This window comes from Salvelinus namaycush, chromosome 36, assembly GCF_016432855.1.
Source record: "Salvelinus namaycush isolate Seneca chromosome 36, SaNama_1.0, whole genome shotgun sequence".
NCBI lineage: Eukaryota > Metazoa > Chordata > Actinopteri > Salmoniformes > Salmonidae > Salvelinus > Salvelinus namaycush.
This window is the reverse complement of record NC_052342.1, coordinates 5389086-5406977: the sequence shown is the minus strand read 5'-3', so window position 1 is coordinate 5406977 and position 17892 is coordinate 5389086. Positions and strand designations below refer to the sequence as shown.

Here is a 17892-nt window from a genome sequence, read left to right as displayed (position 1 = left end):
AAGTGAATCTGTGCCCATAAAGATGAAGCGCCACTTTATTACACCATAGAGGAGTGTTATCTCCTAGAGACTAGCAGCTGGAGCTCGTGGACTGCAACCCAAATGACATACTCCCTATACAGTGCACTACTTTTGACAAGGTAGTGAGTGGTAAGAGTTAGTGCACTATATAGGGGATAGGGTGTCATAGGGCACATGGAATTGGCACTAAAGGGGAAATGAGGAAACACTAGCATCCTGCTATGTATCTCAAATACATTATGGTGAATGTTTTATTGTTCCTGAAGAATAAATGCAGAACTGACTGAACGAGTTACGGTAACAGTTTATTTGGATAGCCTATCTGTAGATGCTCTACAATACCATTTCAACTGACTATCTACTAACCCTAATCCTAACCTTAACCCCTTATCCTAACGCTAAACTTAACCCTTATTCTAAACCTAACCTTAACCCTTATTCTAAACCTAACCTTAGCGTAACCTTAGCAAGCAGACGCTGATCAACAGATAGTTTGTTGATAGTGTGACCATCTGTAGAGCATCTCCAGATGGACTATCCAAATCAAGTGTGATCCGAGCTCCTGAGTAAATAATGGGATGAGTGAACAAGTGTGTGTTCTTACTGGGCTGTTGAGGATCATGAGACACTGGTCAAAGTGGTGGTGCTCCATGGTGGAGTGGCAGTAGAGCTGGGCCAGGGGATGGTCACTCCTGGTGGAGGTAGTTACACACAGAACTGTGAGACACACACACACACACACACACACACACACACACACACACACACACACACACACACACACACACACACACACACACACACACACACACACACACACACACACACACACACACACACACACACACACACACACACACACACACAAGCCTACCTCTGTATGTAGGAGTTGTTGACTCCTCTGTGGTCCAGGTCGTGACTCAGGGTGGCGATCATCAAGGCCAGGATCTCCAGCTCACTCATATTACTCTGACAGACAGAGAGATGGAGGGAGACAAAGCGAGGGAGAAGAAGAGAATGAGGCACACCATCCACAAAGATGTCCTTGGGGTTTCCCATTACAAAGACCCTAGTACTAACACACACACGCCCACAGACACACACAAACAGACAGACACACACAGACACAAGCACCCACGCAGCAACTTCCATCACAAGGCCATAGGAGGCTACCAGCAAACAAACATAGACACAGGTTCACATATGTACGCCATATGCACGCATACATACACCCACACACATACACCCACATACGTTTTATCTTGGCCAGGTCGCAGTTGTAAATGAGAACTTGTTCTCAACTAGCCTACCTGGTTAAATAAAGATTAAATAAAAAAAATGTAATACATAAACCCACATACATACTAGAGGTCGACCGATTAATTAGGGCCGATTTCAAGTTTTCATAACAATCGGTAATCGGCATTTTTGGACACCGATTATGGCCGATTACATTGCACTCCACGAGGAGACTGCGTGGCAGGCTGACCACCTGTTACGCGAGAGCAGCAAGGAGCCAAGGTAAGTTGCTAGCGAGCATTAAACTTATCTTATAAAAAACAATCAATCTTAACATAATCACTAGTTAACTACACATGGTTGATGATATTACTAGTTTATCTAGCTTGTCCTGCGTTGCATATAATCAATGCGGTGCCTGTTAATTTATCATCGAATCATCACAGCCTACTTCGCCAAACGGGGGATGATTTAGCAAGCGCATTTGCGAAAAAAGCACTGTCGTTGCACCAATGTGTACCTAACCATAAACATCAATGCCTTTCTTAAAATCAATACACAAGTAGATTTTTTTTAAATCTGCATATTTAGTTAATATTGCCTGCTAACATGAATTTCTTTTAACTAGGGAAATTGTGTCACTTCTCTTGCGTTCTGTGCAAGCGAGTCAGGGTATATGCAGCAGTTTGGGCCGCCTGGCTCGTTGCGAACTGTGTGAAGACCATTTCTTCCTAACAAAGACAGAATTTGACATCATTTTGACATAACATTGAAGGTTGTGCAATGTAACAGCAATATTTAGACTTAGGGTTGCCGCCCGTTCGATAAAATATGGAACGGTTCAATATTTCACTGAAATAAACGTTTTGTTTTTGAAATTATAGTTTCCGGATTTGACCATATTAATGACCTAAGGCTCGTATTTCTGTGTGTTATTATATTATAATTAAGTCTACGATTTGATATTTAATAGAGCAGTCTGACTGAGCGGTGGTAGGCAGCAGCAGGCTCGTAAGCATTCATTCAAACAGCACTTTCCTGCGTTTGCCAGCAGCTCTTCGCTGTGCTTCAAGCATTGCGCTGTTTATGACTTCAAGCCTATCAACTCCCGAAATTAGGCTGGCAATACTAAAATGCCTATAAGAACATCCAATAGTCAAAGGTATATGAAATACAAATGGTATAAAGAGAAATAGTCCTATAATTCCTATAATAACTACAACCTAAAACTTCTTACCTGGGAATATTGAAGACTCATGTTAAAAGGAACCACCAGCTTTCATATGTTCTCATGTTCTGAGCAAGGAACTTAAACGTTAGCTTTCTTACATGGCACATATTGCACTTTTACTTTCTTCTCCAACACTTTGTTTTTGCATTATTTAAACCAAATTGAACATGTTTCATTATTTATTTGAGACTAAATTTATTTTATTGATGTATTATATTAAGTAAAAATAAAAGTGTTCTTTCAGTATTGTTGTAATTGTCTTCATTACAAAGATATACACTGCTCAAAAAAATGAAGGGAACACTTAAACAACACAATGTAACTCCAAGTCAATCACACTTCTGTGAAATCAAACTGTCCACTTAGGAAGCAACACTGATTGACAATACATTTCACATGCTGTTGTGCAAATGGAATAGACAAAAGGTGGAAATTATAGGCAATTAGCAAGACACCCCCAATAAAGGAGTGGTTCTGCAGGTGGTGACCACAGACCACTTCTCAGTTCCTATGCTTCCTGGCTGATGTTTTGGTCACTGTTGAATGCTGGCGGTGTTTTCACTCTAGTGGTAGCATGAGACGGAGTCTACAACCCACACAAGTGGCTCAGGTAGTGCAGCTCATCCAGGATGGCACATCAATGCGAGCTGTGGCAAGAAGGTTTTCTGTGTCTGTCAGCGTAGTGTCCAGAGCATGGAGGCGCTACCAGGAGACAGGCCAGTACATCAGGAGACGTGGAGGAGGCCGTAGGAGGGCAACAACCCAGCAGCAGGACCGCTACCTCCGCCTTTGTGCATGTAGGAGCACTGCCAGAGCCCTGCAAAATGACCTCCAGCAGGCCACAAATGTGCATGTGTCTGCTCAAACGGTCAGAAACAGACTCCATGAGGGTGGTATGAGGGCCCGACGTCCACAGGTGGGGGTTGTGCTTACAGCCCAACACCGTGCAGGACGTTTGGCATTTGCCAGAGAACACCAGGATTGGCAAATTCGCCACTGGCGCCCTGTGCTCTTCACAGATGAAAGCAGGTTCACACTGAGCACATGAGCACATGTGACAGACGTGACAGAGTCTGGAGACGCCATGGAGAACGTTCAGTCATGGTGTGGGGTGGCATTTCTTTGTGGGGCCGCACAGCCCTCCATGTGCTCGCCAGAGGTAGCCTGACTGCCATTAGGTACCGAGATGAGATCCTCAGACCCCTTGTGAGACCATATGCTGACACATGCACATTTGTGGCCTGCTGGAGGTCATTTTGCAGGGCTCTGGCAGTGCTCCTACATGCACAAAGGCGGAGGTAGCGGTCCTGCTGCTGGGTTGTTGCCCTCCTACGGCCTCCTCCACGTCTCCTGATGTACTGGCCTGTCTCCTGGTAGCGCCTCCATGCTCTGGACACTACGCTGACAGACACAGCAAACCTTCTTGCCACAGCTCGCATTGATGTGCCATCCTGGATGAGCTGCACTACCTGAGCCACTTGTGTGGGTTGTAGACTCCGTCTCATGCTACCACTAGAGTGAAAGCACCCCCAGCATTCAAAAGTGACCAAAACATCAGCCAGGAAGCATAGGAACTGAGAAGTGGTCTGTGGTCACCACCTGCAGAACCACTCCTTTATTGGGGGTGTCTTGCTAATTGCCTATAATTTCCATCTTTTGTCTATTCCATTTGCACAACAGCATGTGAAATTTATTGTCAATCAGTGTTGCTTCCTAAGTGGACAGTTTGATTTCACAGAAGTGTGATTGACTTGGAGTTACATTGTGTTGTTTAAGTGTTCCCTTTATTTTTTTGAGCAGTGTATATAAAAATCGGCCGATTAATCGGTATCGGCTTTTTTGGTCCTCTAATAATCGGTATCGGCGTTGAAAAATCATAATCGGTCAACCTCCAATACATACATACACCCACACACATACACACACACCCATACATACACCCACACAAATACACCCACACACATACACACACATACACACACACATACACCCACACACGTACACACATACATAAACCCACATACACTCACACACATACACCCACACACATGCACCCATATACATACATACACCCACACACATACACACATACATAAACCCACATACATACATACATAAACCCACATACATACATACACCCACACACATACACCCACACACATACACCCACACACATACGCACACATATATCCCCTCCTCTCCACTACCTCGACAAAAGAACACACGGGTGCTTATCACAAGTCATAAATACGACCAACGAGACACAAATGGTTCGGCAAACAAACTCACACGGCAACTCTCGACACGCACGCACACACAAACCCTCAGACACACGCACCAACAGTTAGTCTCATTACAGAGAGGGGCGTTAGGCTCTTAGCACGGTCTGCTTGAGAAAGCAGCTTACACATGAACTCAACAGCCATTTGTTAGCAACAACGGGAGTGTAACATCTAACCTACTACTTCCTCTGCAGAGTCATCAGAACAGAGCTGGGTGTGAGCACCGAGGGTTAAACCGGATTAAACTGGAACTGCGTGTTTGGGATATGTTGAGTTCTGTTTATGTCTGAGACAGTGCTTGCTCAAGTGTCCGTTCAAGTGTCTTCAACTTGCTATTCGTAATAACAATATTCTTCATGATATCTGATAACTTTCAGTCAAGATATCAGAGTAACACATTCAGATGTCGTGGAGAATATTTTGTGTTTTGTTTGGTATTTAAATATGGCGGTTACCGGAAGCCAATGCTGACAAAACACAATGGTCGGACTGACCCGGTCATGGCACAGTTACAGCACGGTTAGCCATTGATCGAACTAACACACATAAGACGTGCTGCTGGGGTTGATTATCGGCTGATTGGACGGAGTGACCCGGCATCCCTGCCATGCTGGCCATTGATTGGCTGAGCTCACCTGTAACTGGCCAGATTTGAACAGGGCGAACATGCACTGGGAGGTGTTGAAGGCGTGTCTCCAGTTGTGGTAGGCCACGTTCTTCCTATAGTTCTTCTTCACGCTCAGGATCCACTGGCACAGACTCTACAGAGAGAGAGGAAAAGGGGGAGGGGGAGGGGGGGGGGGGGGGGGGGGGGGTTGAGGGATCGCAGTAGAAGATAGACAAGAAAAAGTGGGGAGAAAGAGGGAAAGATGTGGGGGAGGAGGAGGAGGGGAGGGCAAAAACAGACCAAATGGAAAACAGTGACAGTGAGTATCTGCACATCCTCAATCGGTAGGGCATAGATATAATCTGGCCAGCCTGGAAATCTGACTGGCATTATAGAGAAGACCTTGACCACACTGCTAATCAAATCATTTGATTCTGTTATTCGGAATCTTTATCCAATCTTCCCATGTCCATCCGTTTGCCGGCATCAGCTTCCAAATCAAATCCCCATGAGTCAATGCATAGTAGTGGCTAACACTTTTCGCCTGACTTGCCAACAATCGAAATTTATTTGATCGGCATTTACGTTGCCCCTTTTCTCAACCTCAAAACGCTTTGCACTGTATACTGTTCAAGTCCAATCTACTGTCACTGCTGAAAGAGAAGGTCACTACGGTATCTCTCATACTGTATCCTCTCAATTCTCAATCGTGTGGCTGTTCTGAGGCCAGTGATGGTCAACCGTGCCTCATAGGAGTTCAGTGGAGTGATCAGGGAGGTACAGCCTGACACGGAACTAGAGAGCTGACCTGTTCTTATTTATACACTTGGGTGGCCAGCGTGCCTGCTCTCACTCACAGAGCTGAAAAATAACCGTGTAGGGCCCTCACAGCCAATCAAAGGCTCTCTTTATGAGCCGTCCGCGCCGCGGGCACTCTGGAGGGCGACTGTGCCGTAAAAGGACCTCTTAATAATATATAATGGGGTGATGGGCTGTATTTTAGGATGTTAGAACACACACATCTACGTCAACACTTGTATGCACAGTCGCGTAAACACATACACACACACACTACCATCAACACACACACACTACCATCAACACACATGCACATCGGTACGCACATATATACGCACACACACACACCTACCTTGTATTTCATCTGGAAGTTCTGGACCAGGTTGAGGTCTACAAACATGCGTATGGTGGCCTGAGTGGTCTCAGCGTCGGACAGCTCAAAGTCACTGAAACTGAACTCCATCAGCCTCAGAGACTGGGCTGACGGAACAGTGGCTGCCTTCAAACACCGAGGGAGAGAGAGGGGAGAGGAGTGTGTGAGACGGATGTACACACACACACACGTTCATATGCACGCATGTACACACACACATATACTCTAGGTATGCACACACGCACATACACACACGCATGCACGCACGCCCACATACCCTCCCTAACCACCAGGGATCTATAGCAGGCATTAATAATCGATGAGCTGTGATCAGCAGAGTCTAAGGCACACAGGAGGAGCATCTATCTGTGTTCGGCTCGCCTCCCCTGTAACTGACAGACGGCACATCTACACAGAGCAGACAGGACACCCCCTAATGCACACAGGATCTCTCTCTCCTCTTCTGCTGTCTCTATCATTCAGTCTCTCACTTTATTTCGGATCACTTCCTCTTTTATCTGTGGTTGTATATTAATCCTCTCTCGCCTTCTCCATTTCTGTCCCGCTGTCACCGTCTATATCCGCTGCAGTCTCTCTCTTCCTCTCTCCATCTCTCTCTCTCTCTCTCCCTCTCTCTCTCTCTCTCTATCTCTCTCTCTCTCTTCCTCTCTCTATCTCTCTCTCTCTCTATCTCTCTCTTCCTCTCTCTCTCTCTCTCTCTCTCTCTCTCTCTCTCTCTCTCTCTCTCTCTCTCTCTCTCTCTCTCTCTCTCTCCCCATCTCTCTCTCTCTCTCTCTCTGCCCCCTCCTTTCTCCATCTTGCATATACACACTGGCATTTTTTTGACCTCTCTGTCTGGTCGTTTTGATCTCTATCTCTTTCTGGCAGCAGAGCCAGCTCAGACGGGGAGAGACAGAGAGAAGCCGTTGGGACTGAGAGGGATAAAAGAGAGAAAGCAGGGGAATCCCATCATATTATTCTGTCAGACAGAAAGCATAACAGCTTTTACTACCACCACAGATACAGTATATGCCATTTTGCATATGCTTTTATCCACATTTTTTAACACATGGGTGATCCCAGGAATCGAACCCACAACCCTTGGCATTGTAAGCACCATATTCTACCAGCTGAGCTACAGACATAGAAGTCGGCCCGTAGATGTGGACTGTATCATGCTAACTAGGGAAACATCAATACTTCAGAGAGTCAACGCCTCAGCAACAGTGACGGAACACTTCCCGGGGAGGGTGACATGGCCTAAAAAGGAGTCCGTGGCCCAGATATGATACTGTGCTGTGCCTCCTCAGCCACCATCCTACAGCCTCCACTGCCTCAGGGGAAAATATATAATTAGATTTCGTCATCGGGCCATTTCATCTCAGGATATGAAAATGCCGTATGATCTTCGGAAAAGGTCACGCAGTATAAATGAGCATCTAATAGTGTTCGGGGTGGGACCAAGCTTCTTTGAAAGCAGTATGGATTTATCCGAAAATGCAACAAAAAATTAAAAAGAAAGGAAGAAAAGAAGAAGGAAACTAAAAAGAGACAAAGTAAAAGCTAATGAAAGCATAGCCTTATACAAAGCCCTTCTCCCTATGTGGCCGTACTGTCTCCTCTTGTGCACAGTCAGAATATAATTGGACAAGTCATTAAATGAGTCATTTTAACTAAATAGCTGCTCCCACTCTAATCCATATTTTATGGCAGCTAGCGGCAGAGCTAAAGACTCTCCACCTAAATTACTTAATCAGGAGTTAAATATGCTGACATCTTAGCATTAGCTGGCAGGAGTCTGATTATTCTCTTAGCCCCAATTAATCCTTGAGAATCTTTAAAAGCAAATGATTCGGGCCTTAAATAGGCTTTCTGGAATGGGTATTGTGTATACTTTCACTTTTAAACACTCATGTGGTCTTTTTCATGTTCTTTTTTTTCTTCAGTCCATAATCCCCATAGGCCTTAATGTATGTATCAGTGTGAGAGTCGGCCATATTGTGTTACTAATTGGTTGGGTTTACATGCTGAATCAGTGGTGGGTCTCGTTACATGATGGCTGAAGTCCACTCATCTTTAGACTGCCTGAAGAAGGAAGGCATCTGTCTGGCATTGTGTACGGGCGCGAGTGTATGTGTGCGAGTGTGTACAATGTCAAGTTAATAAATTGGAATTTACCGCGGTTACCTGCAGCGCCCGTGTCTCCTCCTCTGCAGCAGAGGCGTGATACGAGAGGACCTGAGAATGACACACACACAAACACACAGCGACTCTTATCCTTAAAAAGTCAACACGATCGCTCTGACAGACTAGACAAATAAAAAACAGATTTCACATTTTGGTAGCTGACACTTTCACCGATTTCCTCCCCCGGGAGATGTTTCTGACCTCAGACAGACAGCCCTGCCACACCACATCCTTCAACCCCAAGTCCATCCATATCAGAGGCCTGTCATTGATAATTGGGGGAGAAAAACTGAGAAAGCTAGAAGAGGTCAGTCCTCGTGACGGCTACAGCGCCGATGGAGAATGGGCTGAAGTGGTGGCTGCTGGGTAACGGCGGGGAGAGTGTCAGCTGCAGCCGAGAGGGGACGTCACCGGGTGAGCCCTGACAGTGACAGCTCCAGAATAGAACAGTCAGGGAGAGAACAGGAGAGGGGGAGGACCGGAGGAGAGGAGGGGGATACATACGTCATCGAGGGCTGAAGAGGTCTAGGATAGAGTTGGAGTGAATACACTAGTTCTGTTTTAACGCGGGGGAAGACGGAGCAGAATGTGGAGAAGACTAGCCAGTCTTTCCTAATGGCAACCATCGCTGTTACTCTCGATCCCCCCCATGTGTGAGGTCTCCATATTGTAGTTGCCTACAGAGGCACTGAGCTAGCATTATCTTACAGTACCTTCCCTCAATATTATCATGAAGCATTAGGATGTAAAACTCCAAACTGACCTGAGACCTGTGTCTCTTACCTCCAGTGTGACCTCCTGTTTGGCCATGGCTCTCTCCACTGTTTCATACATCTGGGTGTTCTGTATACCCAGGCCACAGAAGATGGCGAAGGCCTCCAGGAACTGTTCGTCGTTCCGGTTGAAGGGCTTCACCTTCCCCGACGCCTCGTCCATCTTGTTCACCAACTGGCACACACCTTCAAGACCCGACATAGGGGTAAATGTTGGAAACACATCAGGACGTTAATGACACACACACTCGTGCGCACGCACACCGGACAGAACATCGTACTGACACACAGTTGCAGACACACAGGACAAAAAGGTTTTGTGCTTCTGACACACATTCCAGACACTAAGGGGACAAAACTTTAGTTTGCTTCTCATTTTCAATATTCAATAGTTTGCTGTGAGGGACCTCTTGTCTGAAACTAAAAGCTCCATCTACTCCATGACTAATAGTCCCAGAAATGTTTGTTGACAGCAAAGTTCTAATATATAAAACACCTGCCCTATCCTCAGCCCGGAGACCTACTTACTAGTCACATCATGGAAACGTGTCGTTGCCAACACTCTGATCCTTCCCCTTTACCTTCAGCTGAACCTTTCTCCTACACATCCTGCTTGACATTATAGGTGGCTTAACTAATGCAAAGACATTATCCGGAGCGAGTTACATTAGGGAAAAATGTATATTGCTTCATTAATGTCAGTGTCAGAGCTACTAAGAACATAGAATGTCCACGTTTGAATCAATAAATGAATTCGAGGGAAATTAAGTTGAGTGGAGAAGGGGAAGTATGGTAACACATTCTATATTAAAGTCTAGTGGCAGTGGGTTGTCTTTTGATCTGAGTGTCTCCTGGACTCTTCAGGCAGTTGGTGGAGAGGCTAAAGGGACCTGTTCTGTTTGATCATCGGGGAGTGGGGGGACATACATTATGGTTGCACCACTGCCCAGCTAATTCATTGATCTATTTGTGCCTTTATTCATACATGCAATTCAAATCTCTTTTACAAGAAAGACCTGTTTAGGTCTTGTAATGATCTCAGCTAATGATGTTCGGTTATAATGTAAATGCAATTGATGCTGATGCTAAGGATGCGTTAATGAATGAGAGGAAAGACTCTTGGTTGCGGCTAATGAATGAGGATACAATAGGGCGATATCTGTAAAACACAAACAATATGGAGGGAGAAGGAGAGGGAGAGAGAGAGAGAGAGAGAGAGACAGAGAGAGAGAGAGACAGAGAGAGAGAGAGGTAGGTACCTATTACTTTATCCTTCTTCCCGTTCCGGATAGGAGTACAGAGCAAACTCTTGATCTGGTTACTGGGGTGCTCTGGGTTCTCACTCTGAAGGAAACAAAGAACCATGAGGCTCTGGACAACAACAACAAAAGATGGCCGACATAGGTTGAACATTCTGGAACAGACCACGTTCAGTACTGACCGTCCAGGGAAAGCGTTGGTCTTTGGTGACGTCCGAGATGTTCAGAGGTTCCATGGTGTTCTTCACGTACTGGGCGTACATGTAGTTTATCTGACTCACGTCACAGTCCCTGTGGAGAACACACCATTGAAATACTTGTTTTATTAGACCGTTGACAACTTCTACATTACTCACACATAAACACCCTTAGCGTAGGACTGCTCTGCTGAGTTGGGTGGATCTCATTGCGTTGCCATTGTATTGTTTTCTAAGCTTCAGTGAATACGCATGTACATAAGCCAGCGCTCTTCCTGATATGACGACTGGTGAGGCAGATCACTGGACTCTAGCCAGTGCTGAAGGCTCCATACCTGGACTCAAGAACATCTTGGCTGATTGTCAGAAGGAACTGACTATGACCAGGCTTGTCACGGCATCATGACTGTTTTTATTATCTCATCTGATGCCAGTACAGACAGAAACATGATTACCTAACACATTCGTATACTGTATAATATCCCATGTGTTCTACTGCATATGTCTTTCAAGACAAGCTCTAACGGCAGCAGCAAAGCTGTGGCACGGTTGAGAGGATGGCCAAAAGACGGACAAAGGTGGAGAACCTTCGTTGCTGCGCTCCGCATCAGCCGGCGTGACGCGGGCGAGCGATATGTCTTTATTTGATCAACTCAGGGTAGGATGAGGGTTAAGGATTAAGAATCGTCTGCAGTGGATTTATGTTTAAAAAAAAGTATACTCTTCTCCAATATGGTTCGCAGTCGCATACTGTTACTTTGCAGTGGCGACCCGTCATACAGGAGCCCCACGTTAGTGAGTTAATAAAAGCCTCCATAAAAACATTCTCTTTTTTGCATGACCAAGGTAGCTGCAAAATGCAGGTGTTTCAGCCTAGCTCAGTGCTTTCTGTGGTGGTGGGGCAGCCAGCGGAAAATATGGAGCGTAGGGCTTGGGAATGTTTTCTAGTTGCGCCATAATTGGCTCAGTGTTCTGTCACTCATTGGGAAACTACGTCACTGCCAAATCTAAGGGTAGAGCTCGAAATTCAAGCCCCTTGGGTGCTGCCATAGAGTTACATTAGAATTGCCCATCCAAGAAGGCTCAAGGTCATTGGCCACAGATAAAATGACGTCAAATCACATTATATCTACAGTAGCTTTGATTGGACTGATCATGTCAACATCATACTTTCAAAATCTTAGCTAGCAGTCATCATCATGAATCAAGTTGACAATCTACTGGCAAATCCTTTTTAATCCTGGTCATATGAAGAGAAATAATGAAAATAAAATGAAGATAAAACATATCGGTGCTCATTGGCCATAGGACATTACACAACAAGTTGGAAATCGCAAAATCCACAATGAGTGGTTTGAAAGGAATCAGTGGCGAACTGCAAGCACTGCAAAGCAATCACTAGCCTGCTATTCAGTGGAGTGGCTCTGTGGTCCCTATTCTGGGTTTATTGTCTCTTTTCCAAGCTTAAAATGATAAATATTCAACATTGGCCATGCTCAAAACAACTGTTAACTCGGAACTGGGAAATCTGACTTTAGTGAGTTCAAGATAACTAGGAACTCTGGGGGAAAAACGAGCTCTGACTGGCAAAATATGTTTTGAACGGTCATCCAACTCGGAATTGTTAGTCGGGAACTCGGGACTCTTTCTAGAGCTACCACCCCGAAGATCACTGTCGTCATCATGATTCAAACTTTTTTTTCAGTTCCCAGTTGTCTTGAAAGCACCATAAATCTAGAGAATTCTAGACTTTGATGACAAAGTTGTCACACCCTGATCTGTTTCACTTGTCTTTGTGATTGTCTCCACCTCCCTCCAGGTGTCACCCATCTTCACCATTATCCCTTGTGTATTTATACCTGTGTTCTCTGTTTGTCTGTTGCCAGTTCGTTAAGGTTTGCAAATACCCACACACAACACACTTGTTATGACTATTTGTTGATGTTTTTAAAATACTATGTTTGATTTGTGTGTTCTATTTTCTTTGGGTTTAGTGAGTTTTCCATTTGTCTTAGTGCCAAGGTATCTTAAAGGGGCATGCACACACATAGAATTTTCAGAAGTTTTTATTTTCTGAGTTTTAATTAAACACATTATTTATTTTGATAAAGGACTGTAATAAAAACCTGGGATATGACATGTAAGAAATGTTTGACTGTTCATTAATTTGTCTAATATAGTAATGATTCAAACTTTTTTTTCAGTTCCCAGTTGTCTTGAAAGCACCATAAATCTAGAGAATTCTAGACTTTGATGACAAAGTTGTCACACCCTGATCTGTTTCACTTGTCTTTGTGATTGTCTCCACCTCCCTCCAGGTGTCACCCATCTTCACCATTATCCCTTGTGTATTTATACCTGTGTTCTCTGTTTGTCTGTTGCCAGTTCGTTAAGGTTTGCAAATACCCACACACAACACACTTGTTATGACTATTTGTTGATGTTTTTAAAATACTATGTTTGATTTGTGTGTTCTATTTTCTTTGGGTTTAGTGAGTTTTCCATTTGTCTTAGTGCCAAGGTATCTTAAAGGGGCATGCACACACATAGAATTTTCAGAAGTTTTTATTTTCTGAGTTTTAATTAAACACATTATTTATTTTGATAAAGGACTGTAATAAAAACCTGGGATATGACATGTAAGAAATGTTTGACTGTTCATTAATTTGTCTAATATAGTAAGAAACACTTCTTTGAAGGGTTTGTATGACCTCTGACCTCTGTCATGACTTTCCATTGTGTTTTGATCACCCTCATTGGAAAGCCATTTGGATAATGAATTTAAGGTCAATTGTAATACTGATTTCAAGGTCTTTTGTAATATTGATAATTTTGATGAAGTTTATAGTTCTTAGCCATATTTGTGATTTGGACCAATGTGAAGAAAGAGAGAGCGTTGCCTTTGACTATGGGTAGGCTGCCGTACGTCTATTTTCCTATGACCATATGGGTACAATTATTTTTATTTATGGAGTTCTTAAGACTAGTGATTTTAATTTGATTTTGTTATTTGAAATGTTGTTTTTACTCACATGGCGAGTTTTGTGTCAAAATGGGGGAGGGTACAGTCCTCTGAGGTTTTGGATTGAAGTTTACACACCTTGAGTGATGTGTAGGAGTGTATGGAGTGATATGTGAAGGAGTGTATTGTTGTGTTGTTTGTTCTGTTCTATTCCCGATGGATTATAGGTCTAACTTCCTGATCCTTTGGCTCTACGATGAAGTTGACAGTGTGATGGGGAGTATAAGCCAATTTGAAAGAATAGTTTCAATAGAATGTGTTGTTATTCTCTTTCACGTACGTTTAGACATTTGTAGTCTGAATAATTGGTAAAAGTAATAATTTGTCATATAGTTAATGAACTGAACTAAACTGTTGTTCTGATCTGTACTTTCGAGGTTATCATGAAAAGTGACATCAGACGGTATCTTAATGCATGGAAGAGATAATTGGACCGAACAGTGTGTGTACCTCAAACCCCCCTCTAACTGGCTGAAGAAGAGTGACAAAGGCATTCAATACGGTCCTGTCCGCACCACTTCTACCGAGAGAAATGAGTCCGAGCCAGCAACCGGTGTACAGCATCCGACCTAAGCTATCAACTGCTTTTCTCTCATGTTTCTCTCAGGAGTGTGAGAGGAGTCCACGTGGAGTGAGCATGGAGAGAAATCTGTTCTAAACTTCTCTTATGTTGCGGGTATACTGGTTGACGAATGGACTGATCCATAGTGGGTGGTAAAGGTGATGGCGGCTCAGGTGAGACATTGAAATTGGGACATTATCATGGCCATCCACTTTGAACTGTAAAGCTATCAGAAGACAACGAAAAGGACGGCAGAATAATCAGTGCCAGGGGGGTTTGGTCAACTGTGCCCAAAATTGTTTTAGACTTTTGGGGTATCAGGTTGATTGTAGCGGTCTACACTACATCAAATTATAGTCATTTAGATTAAGAATGCATTGAGATACTGATCTGTATTATGTGGTTGAAATGGGAGACCGTGCTAAGTTTCTTGGAAGGAGGCTGAGCCAGTGCTATAGCAGCCAGTCACGTGCAGGATACCATGCAATGAGTTATTGTTTTTGTGCTTCTTGGTTTATGTAGAATGTATGCATTTTCTACATGTGAATGAATGTTCTTAAATCTTGTAATTTTCTCATAAATTGAGAGGATTCTCAAAATGGGGGTGTCACGACTTCCACCGAAGGTGGCTCCTCTCCCTGTTCGGGCGGCGCTCGGCGGTCGTCGTCGCCGGCCCACTAGCTACCACCGATCCCTTTTTCGTTTGGTTTTGTCTGTCTTGTGTTCACCTGTGTCTAGTTTAGTTCATCAGTGGGGTTTTTAATCTCGCCCTACCCGCTAGGTTTTGTGCGGGATTGTTTGTATTTACTGTCGTTGGTTTGGGTTGCGTTTTTTTTACTGTTTAGCAGGTGTATTATCACGGGACTGTTTTGCCCGCACGTCAGTTTAGCAGAGGAGTGTTTCCTCCGTTTTTGTTTACTGACTGCGTTCCTGTGTTCTTGTGGCTACATTTGTGGTCCTGTACCTGTTGTGTTAGTGGACATTAATAAACGCCCTTCTTGGATATTCTTGCTCTCCTTCGCCTGACTCCACACCCACCTCTCCTAGGGAGATTCTGACAGAATCCCGCACCCGATATCATGGAGTCAGCAGGAGCGGACGCGCCCTCCCCATCCATGGAGGAGCGTGTCCTCCAGCATACCGCAGTTTTGCACCGTCTGGGGACGGCTATGTACAAGTGATGGAGAGATGGGAGAGGAGCGGCCTCCCTACACCGTTTTCAGCCACTCTCCAGCCTGCACCACCACTTTCTCCGGCGGTGTCCGGACCCAGCGGGATTCGGCTCGCGCTCCCGAGGGAGTACGATGAGACGGCCGCCGGGTGCAAGGAGTTCCTGCTCCAGCTGGAGCTTTACCTGGCGACCGTTCACCCGACCCCCTCGGGAGAGGAGAGTGTCAACGTCCTCGTCTCCTGCCTTTTGGGCAAAGCCCTGGAGTGGGCCAACGCAGTCTGGGAGGGTCCAGACTCGGCGAGGGACCATTACCCAGAGTTCACCCGCCGCTTCCGGGCTGTGTTCGACCACCCACCAGAGGGCCGAGCGGTGGGTGAATGTCTGTTTCATCTGAGGCAGGAGACGAGGAGCGCACAGGACTTCGCGCTGGAGTTTCGGACCTTGGCTGCCGGCGCGGGGTGGAATGACAGGGCCCTGATGGATCACTGTAGGTGCAGCCTACGGGAGGACGTCCGCAGGGAGCTAGCTTGTTGAGACACCACCCTCACTCTGGACCAACTGATAGACATGTCCATCAGGCTGGACAACTTGCTGGCTGCTCGCGTGCGTCCAGATCGGGTCCTGTTCGTTCCACCTCCCAGCTCTCCTGCTCCGACACCCATGGAGTTAGGGGGTGCTGCAGCTCCAGCAGGAGCCTCCTGCTGGAGGAACTCATCTGGGAGTCGAGAGGGCAGGCAGAGCACTGCTCGGACACCCCAGGTGAGTCAGCACCAGGCTCACTCAGAGCTCCCTGTTAGTCATATGTATGTGTTGATTTCCTTTCCTGAGTTTTCCCCTCATTCCCAGTATAAGGAGCAAGTAGATTCAGGCGCAGAGGGGAATTTTATGGACCACGGGTTCGCGCTTAAGTTAGGGATTCCCTTGGTTCAGATGGACGAACCCTTCCCCGTGCACGCCCTAGATAATCGACCATTAGGGTCAGGGCTGGTCAGGGAGGCCACGGTTCCACTGGACATGGTGATGCAGGGGGGTCATGAGGAGCGGATTAGTCTCTTTCTCATTGATTCTCCTGCGTTTCCAGTGGTGCTGGGGATTCCCTGTTTGGCTTATCACAATCCTAACATTTTGTGGAAACAGGGGCCTCTAAAGGGGTGGTCAGAGGAGTGCTCAGTTAGGTGTGTGGGAGTTTCCATCGGTGCAACGACGGTGGAGAGTCCGGACCAAGTCTCCTCCGTGCGCATCCCCCCTGAATATGCCGATTTGGCTATCGCTTTCTGTAAAAAGAGGGCGACCCAATTATCACCTCATCGACGAGGGGATTGTGCGATAAACCTCCAGGTAAACGCAGCACTTCCCAGGAGTCACGTGTGTCCCCTGTCACAGGAGGAGACGTGGCTATGGAGACATATGTCACCAAATCTCTGGAACAGGGGTACATTCGTCCCTCCACGTCACCCACCTCCTCGAGTTTCTTTTCTGTGAAGAAAAAGGAGGGAGGTCTGCGTCCGTGCATTGACTACAGAGGTCTAAATTCCATCATAGTGGGGTTCAGTCACCCACTACCTCTCATCGTCACAGCGGTGGAGTCATTTCACGGAGCACGCTTCTTCACAAAACTGGATCTCAGGAGCGCGTATAACTTGGTGCGTATCCGGGAGGGAAATGGGTGGAAGACCGCGTTCAGTACCACATCTGGCTATTATGAGTACCTCGTAATGCCGTATGGGTTGAAAATGCTCCAGCCGTCTTCCAATCCTTTGTAGACGAGATTCTCAGGGACCTGCACGGGCAGGGTGTGGTGGTTTATATCGATGATATTCTGATCTATTCCGCTACACGCGCCGTGCATGTGTCTCTGGTGCGCAAGGTACTTGGGCGACTGTTGGAGCATGACCTGTACGTCAAGGCCGAGAAATGTGTGTTCTCCAAACAAGCCGTCTCTTTCCTGGGTTATCGCATTTCTACATCTGGGGTGGTGATGGAGTGTGACCGCATTGCGGCCGTGCGTAATTGGCTGACTCCGACCACGGTAAAGGAGGTGCAGCGGTTTTTAGGGTTTGCCAATTACTACCGGAGGTTTATCCGGGGTTTTGGGCAGGTGGCTGCTCCCATTACCTCACTACTGAAGGGGGGGCCGGTGCGTTTGCGGTGGTCGGCGGGGGCGGACAGA

At 45.8% G+C, this 17892-nt stretch overlaps 1 protein-coding gene across 4 annotated transcripts in view; it reads right to left on the bottom strand.

Moving 5' to 3' along the window:
* Nucleotides 1-17892, bottom strand: part of LOC120030366 (cGMP-specific 3',5'-cyclic phosphodiesterase-like) — a 93319-nt gene that overhangs the window by 5913 nt on the left and 69514 nt on the right. For 3 of the 4 annotated variants that reach the window (XM_038975751.1, XM_038975750.1, XM_038975748.1), the window contains exons 9-16: nt 10953-11061; nt 10771-10855; nt 9522-9697; nt 8730-8789; nt 6531-6677; nt 5409-5534; nt 896-990; nt 626-713 (exon numbers count right to left, since the gene is read on the bottom strand). In XM_038975751.1, coding sequence (XP_038831679.1) covers nt 626-713; nt 896-990; nt 5409-5534; nt 6531-6677; nt 8730-8789; nt 9522-9697; nt 10771-10855; nt 10953-11061 — 886 coding nt within the window. The remainder of the gene's footprint in view (nt 1-625; nt 714-895; nt 991-5408; nt 5535-6530; nt 6678-8729; nt 8790-9521; nt 9698-10770; nt 10856-10952; nt 11062-17892) is intronic. The other variant, XM_038975749.1, reaches the window with a different exon arrangement.